The sequence below is a fragment of the Rhipicephalus sanguineus genome, chromosome 1 (genome assembly GCF_013339695.2).
Source record: "Rhipicephalus sanguineus isolate Rsan-2018 chromosome 1, BIME_Rsan_1.4, whole genome shotgun sequence".
Lineage (NCBI taxonomy): Eukaryota > Metazoa > Arthropoda > Arachnida > Ixodida > Ixodidae > Rhipicephalus > Rhipicephalus sanguineus.
Window position 1 is genome coordinate 33,086,601 of NC_051176.1, and position 6,882 is coordinate 33,093,482.

Here is a 6,882-nt window from a genome sequence, read left to right on the forward strand (position 1 = left end):
ATTATAAGGTTACACCTATCATGTATTTTTTCATGACTGGCTGCGTCGTCCTCAATTTAAGTTCAACGTTTTTCGCCTTTTCGTAAGCCTTCAGGTTTCTGCCCGTATACGTAATTACCGGTATAGTTTACCTGTTATATACTGTGGTTAAACTACCATTCATGATCTCAGAATGTCTGCGCACCCCAACATTTTTATTATTCTATTTACTTCAGTCGCATGCTTTGTATCTGCGGCTATTATAATAATAATAATAATAATAATAATAATAATAATAATAATAATAATAATAATAATAATAATAATAATAATAATAATAATAATAATAATAATAATAATAATAATTATTATTATTATTATTATTATTATTATTATTATTATTGTTGTTGTTGTTGTTGTTGTTGTTGTTTATTATAATTATTATCCGTAAGGAAGGTGCCGTCAATTAGAGCATTTGGTAACGAGTCGTCACTCTTTGCGGTGTCGCTATTTTTCGTCGCGGCGCAGTTTCGCAAAGGTCGCCGACAAGGGCAGCGCCAACACAGACACGTAAAGTTTTCGCCTTAATAAATAAAGAATTATATAAATATTGTTCTCGAAAAACGCTTTATTGAGAAATCGAAAAAAAAAATATATCGGGCACTTCCGAGCGTTGCCTTTTGCTACACTCTAGACCGCCAGATGTAAACAACGAATATATTATGTGCTCTTTAAACCGAGATGGCGCGTTATGCGCAAGGAGAAATAAAATTGAAAAGGTGGAGGCAGGGAAGCTATTCTCGATGTGTCTATTTAATGGATTGTCTACTACGGCCGCCGCTGATTGGCTGGAGCTCGGCGAGCAGCCAGCATTCGCAATATGCGACTTCGTGATCAATACTACGCATTTTTCGAACAGAGTACGCGAAGCTTTGCGTTAACGTTTGACGCCACTGCGCATCCGTCGTACGCTATCCTCTTGCGATCCCCCGTTAAGTGACGCCAATAGAGAGTTTTAGAATAGCGTAACGCAAAGCTTTGCGTTAGCGCTTCGCACCACTGCGCATGCGTCATACGCTAACCTCTTGCGGGCTCCCATTAAGTGACGGACACTAACGCTACGTCCGCAACGCCCCCAGCTTTGCGTACGGTAGTCTAAAACTCTGTAATAGCAGGCGACCGCAATGAACGCTATCTTTGCGCATGCTATTCTAAAACTGCCTCACATCATCTCCTGCCTACGAGAGTGATCACCGACGTCTATGACATGTGCGTCGGAAAAAACAAGCGCCCTTTTTCGCTTTGCGTCTCACGCACCGGGGTGTAAAACAATAAGGATTGAAGCCGTGGCTGTCGTGCGCAGTGCCAATGCTACGAAGTTACGGGCACCCGCCGACGTAGCACCGATGACTTTGCAAAAACAGGTTACGCGTGCTGCGTCATTGACCAATGCCAGCTCCTGGATACCGACATGGAGCCAGAGAAAAACCAGACTCATGTTCTCGCGATGTGGACGGCAACAAAAAACGGATGCGACAATACTGCATTCCAAATACTCCTGCTTTCGCCACTGCCACGAGCGCAGACATTTCAAGCAGCACGGGCTGTGTTCAGGACTACGGGACCTCTACTTGAGACTCCACCTCCGGCAAGCCATGCCTTTTTCCAGCGTTGAGAGGGTTATCGCAAAAACGGTGAGCTTTTACTTTGCCATTTTTTAATTAGCATAGCATAATACTTTACAGTAAGCGTAACCAAAAGTTTCCGTTGTTAATCTCACCAGATCCTACGCATTCTAGAAATAAGTTTCATGCGAAACAGTCAGAGAGAGTAGCTGCTCATGCCGCACTTTGCGCCAAGTCTTACAAGGTCATTGTGTAGCTTGTCTAGCTGTTTGCATACCGTGGGCCTACCGTGGGCCTACCGTGGGCCTACCAGGCGCGTTGACTACATTGTCGTCGAAAGGGCAACACATTGTCCGACGTAACCCTGGCACTCACGTTACAGCACAGACGTCACTTTTGTCGAAACGAAGTGTAAGCAGCATTCATTGGCGTATTTCCTCGGGGACGAGCAACGCTAGACTATAGTTGATTTTCCGCACTTGGTTTCTGCAATTCAAATCGGATGGCGCCACCACAACGTGGCCTTCGAGTCCCTGGAACGTGGCCTTGGGCAGCCCTGCTCAATGTGTCTTCATCGCACCGTGTCGTCTGCTCGGTGTCCCCATAGCGTCTACGCACACACGTTGGGCCAGTAAAAGCGAGCACACGGAAGCGGAAAAAGAAATACATTATAACTGCACCCGTGGAAGCGGGTTCCTTCCACCTCAATTTTGTCACGTTGTCGCCGTGTGCTGTGTGGCCCCTATGTTCAGAACGTACACCTTTATTTGCTTCATATTGCGTCTTCAAGCTCCGAGATTATTGTATTCGTCGGAATTTTGTGCTGTTTCGGCAATCTACTTTCAAATCCTCGGAGACTAGGCTTAGCAGGCGTACGTGGCTGAACAACCAGCTGATGTCAGTAATAAAAACAAAACATACGTGATTGTTTATCCCCAGCTTGACATTACACAAAGCGGTAGCCAATCTCACAATTTAATATGCTTTCAGGACAGAGGGCAAAGAGCAAGCGCGAGTTCGGACCGAAGCCGGCGGTCGCGTCGGCATGGGTCTGCCATGTTCATTTGTAACCGCAGTATCCGGTGGTTACTTATGCAAAAATTCTAGGCATGCGACGTAAATGTGAGGAAGGATAAACATGTCGCGTGTCACTGCGGTGTAGCACGCGCCAACACAAACGCGAAACGTTTAGCCTTGTCGACGTTTAGGCAAATGAATATAAACTTTGTTTTGCTACGCAAGCATGTGATTTTGCTTACACCCTGGCACAACCGCTTGTGTTGTAGGGCCACAGCCCCTGCGCTGGGCCAAGGCCAGTCACGATCATGTGATCAAACATTGCTACGCCCGCGCGTCGCCGCGGAAAGTCATCTATAGTTTTTCCAGCAGTTTGTTCAGCATATGTAAGCGTTTTTATATTACGATAACATCGATAAATCTAAGAAAAGGCACGTCAATGTACTGTTTATTCCACGCAATGTGTCTTATAAAGTTTTCAATGTCATATTCGTTGGCCTGCATTAATATTGGTTGAAAATAACATGTGGCACATGGAGGATGGACGCGTATGACGATATACTCCACAGGTGACGGTAGGGCAGGGTATCATGACGTACGCGACCGGGATATATCGTGTTATTAAATGCAATGTATTTCTTTGTGAACCAAACGCTCTTTGACCGCGTATGTCTGTCTTCCTGTCTGCCTTCCTGTCTGTCTGTCTGTCTGTCTGTCTGTCTGTCTGTCTGTCTGTCTGTCTGTCTGTGTCTGTATGTGTCTGTCGGTATGCCTCCGCCTTCCTGTCTGTCTGTCTGTTTGTCTGTCTGTCTGTGTCTGTCCGTCCGTCTCTGCCTACCTGTCTGTCTGTCTGTCTGTCTGTCTGTCTGTCTGTCTGTCTGTCTGTCTGTCTGTCTGTCTGTCTGTCTGTCTGTCTGTATGTGTCTGTCCGTATGCCTCCGCCTTCCTGTCTGTCTGTCTGTTTGTCTGTCTGTCTGTGTCTGTCCGTCCGTCTCTGCCTACCTGTTTGTTTGTCTGTCTGTCTGTCTGTCTGTCTGTCTGTCTGTCTGTCTGTCTGTCTGCCTTCCTGTCTGTCTGTCTGTCTGTCTGTCTGTCTGTCTGTCTGTCTGTCTGTCTGTCTGTCTGTCTGTCTGTCTGTCTGTCTCTGCCTTCCTGTCTGTCTGTATCTGTCCGTATCTATCTGTCTCTGCCTTCCTTCATGTCTGTCTGTCTGTCTGTATACCACTGCCCAAGGAGCGGGGGTTGTGCGCCAAAGGTGATTAACAGTGAATATCAACCCATGACAGCGAAAAGAGGCAGTGGATAGTGTATGACACTGCGTAGATTAAACAAGAAAAATACATGCCGTTTGTAATAGTTGGCGATTGTAAAGCAGTAGATAAACTCCGAAAAACACGTGTTGCAACTACCCTCAGCCAGCAATTGCGCGGTACAGATAGTCAATAAATTTATTACACCACGGTTTGCCTAACATCAGTTGTGGTGGTGGTACTTATCAATCAATTGTTGTTGCAAAGTTCACTATTCACTTTATAACAATATAATAAACTTTACGTATGTACTCCCATGACTCAACTACCTATAGTCTCGAGTTGCTCGTCCCCGCATGAGTATGGCTGCTGCTGAGTAAGAACATGAGTAAAAACGCTGCTGACCCTTCGTTCCGATAAAGTGACGGCTGTGCTGTAACGAGACTGCCGTCGTTACATCTCACAATGAGCTACCTTTCACACGCCATTGCAGTCAACGAGCGTTGTGAGCTCACGATTTGCATCCAACTACTCAAATTGCACGAAGGCGTCGATTCTTCCAAGGCTTGGCTCAAAGTGTAGCATAAACAGTTACTGGCCCGCTCCTTCTCCCTGAAATCGATAGCCACAATGCATGGTGCCTGACAAAATTTCTTATGTTATCACCTATCTGTCATGTTCGTCATACACTCATACCTCCTATGCCAATTTTGGTAACTATCAAGTCAAGGAGACGAGGCACCACGACGTAGGCGGTCTGACAAATAAATAGAAACATGGTCCTGCTCCTTTGGTCCCTCAAAGAAAAGGTCGCAATTTAAACCTACGTACACGCGCCTCGGGCGCGTATGTATGGTTCTTGCATGAACAGGATTTATTGTTTACACGCCATGTTTATCATCGACACACCATGTATAGCTGAAAAAAAAATAAATAAAAAGACAGCCATACTTTGCAGACGCTCTCTATATGAACGACGACATCATGCAAACTGTGCTCGTTGTCTGCGTCAACTTTATTGATACTTAACTGCGCGTGAACTTGAGCTGCATTATTCGGGACAGGACTCCTGCTCGGTAGCCGAAACGTTGTTCCAAGCTTCTACTTTTGTGGTGATCGGTGTATGTATTTTTACATAGGTCATAATGATCATGTCGGGCCAGGTGAGCTTTCGTCAAACATTAGATTTTATTCCACGAAGGCCTTCCTTATACTTCCTTGTACTTACCAGCTGTGTATATGGTAATGGTTTTTGCATACGTGAGCATTGAGTTGATGATGGGAATTTTTTAATATATTTATCACATTTCAGAGAAGGGGCTACCTTATTCACTGGAAAGGTTGTTCCATGTGGGAGTGTTCGTTTGAACCAAGACGTAACCTAAACAGGGACTGCCTGCGGAGTTTCGAAGAGTCTTGGCCACCTGACAGCAGACGCTTACAGCATGCAGCTGATATACTTTTTTACGAAGTGCAGAAGAAACTTCAACGCAGAAGGCATTCCAGCGGGGTAGTGGTACTCCCATTCGATTTAGACATATTTCGTTGGGCCTTCAATGACTCCGGGACAAAGATTGAAGGTGGCTGGCTTTTATGTGAAGAAGAAGACTTCAGCAAGCTTCCTCTTCCTCACGGTTGGCACATCTCGACAAACAAGCTCGGAGAACACATCCGCATTTCGTTTCCAGTGCGGGTGAAAGCGACCTTGCGGATGATGAAGACGTCGGGCAAGGAAGGACTGAGTTTTCCTCTTGAGCGGCTGCGAATTTTTATGGCGACCGAGGGTGGAGGCACATCATAAAAGAACGCGAATAAATATATTACCTAAAATGTGTGGTCAGGCAATAAAAGCATGATTGTTTTACGCAGATAATTTTGCAAGTGTTCGCACATTTTGGCCCGTGAAAGGGCTCATGCAGCCCTTTTTCCTCTGCCTGCAATTTGGCGGTCCACGGATTCTAATTTTGCACCAAGATAACATTCCTTATGTGTATCTGCTGTGTACCCAAAAGAGGTTTAGCGCGTTTTTTATAAATATAGTAGGACAACTTTTGAAGTCCGGGGCGTTTCCTCGTCAAAGGCAAGGAGGATGCATACAAAACTGCACCAATGGGCATGCCCTGCAGGATGACGTCATGAGCCGGACGGCCGATGACCCCGCCTTCCGAGAACATCGCAGAGTGCATGAGCGGGACTACTTTTGTAGGTGTCGCGGAGGTCACTGTCGGCTGCCGCGGTCTGGTTGTCTGGCGACCGAGGACAGCCTTCAACGTTGTATCCAACCACATTCCTTCTTGAGGTACGGAAATTTGTAATTAAGTGAGAGCGCATTTCCCATTGGACTCTTAGTGATTTTACTTGACAAGGAGGCAATTTCAGGCAGATAAAGCAAAACACCACGCTCATGTTCACTCTGTTGCACGGTAGCCAAGCAGTCACCGTCTGGCATCGTTCCGAAACGGCAATTTGATATGACTTGCCAATTAACGGTGGTCCTTAAATCAGGTGGAAGAGAAAATGCATGCGCTGCCTTTATCAACGCTGAGCGGTTGTGTAGCTCACTTGTCACATGGACGAAAAATTCATGCCGGACCAAGACGACCTTTCTCAGAAAAGAACAAGTGTGGGTTTTCGTTTGTAGCCCCATGCTCCATTCAGGTAGACGGCAATTCTCCCTTGCATGTACAGGGGGGATGGACAGAAACGCAAGCAGCGTGGCGCGCTGTTTTCATCGCGACCGACCCTTGCTGGCAATAAAAAGATGGTAGAGTGATCCTTGATAGTATCGTAGATGACACTATCGGCTTTTCATTGCCCTCCAGGCTACAGCCGCTTGAAACTAAATGCGAAACGGCACATCATGCATATTCCGCAGTGTTCGTGTTTCCTGTCATCGCTATAGCACCCATGGTAGGCTTTACGAAGCTTCGAACACAGCACAACTTATACAAAACCATTTTTATTCAGGTTATGGCCGGCATGAGAGGGATACGTCCATGTAATATTTACAG

At 45.9% G+C, this 6,882-nt stretch overlaps 1 protein-coding gene across 1 annotated transcript; it reads left to right on the top strand.

Annotated features, from left to right (window-relative positions):
• Positions 1-1,146: 1,146 nt before the first annotated feature.
• LOC119385121 (uncharacterized) lies at positions 1,147-5,716 on the top strand. Its single transcript, XM_037652655.2, has 2 exons — positions 1,147-1,673; positions 5,184-5,716. The coding sequence occupies exons 1-2, from the start codon at positions 1,242-1,244 to the stop codon at positions 5,670-5,672; spliced, it is 921 nt and encodes a 306-aa protein (XP_037508583.1). The 5' UTR covers positions 1,147-1,241; the 3' UTR covers positions 5,673-5,716.
• The last annotated feature ends 1,166 nt before the right edge of the window (positions 5,717-6,882 follow it).

Bases quoted from the DNA above. Each gene is read 5' to 3' on its own strand.
- LOC119385121 (XM_037652655.2), top strand. From the start codon at position 1,242: ATGACATGTGCGTCGGAAAAAACAAGCGCCCTTTTTCGCTTTGCGTCT. The intron at 1,674-5,183 runs GTGAGCTTTTAC...ATCACATTTCAG, and splicing joins AGAGGGTTATCGCAAAAACG to AGAAGGGGCTACCTTATTCA.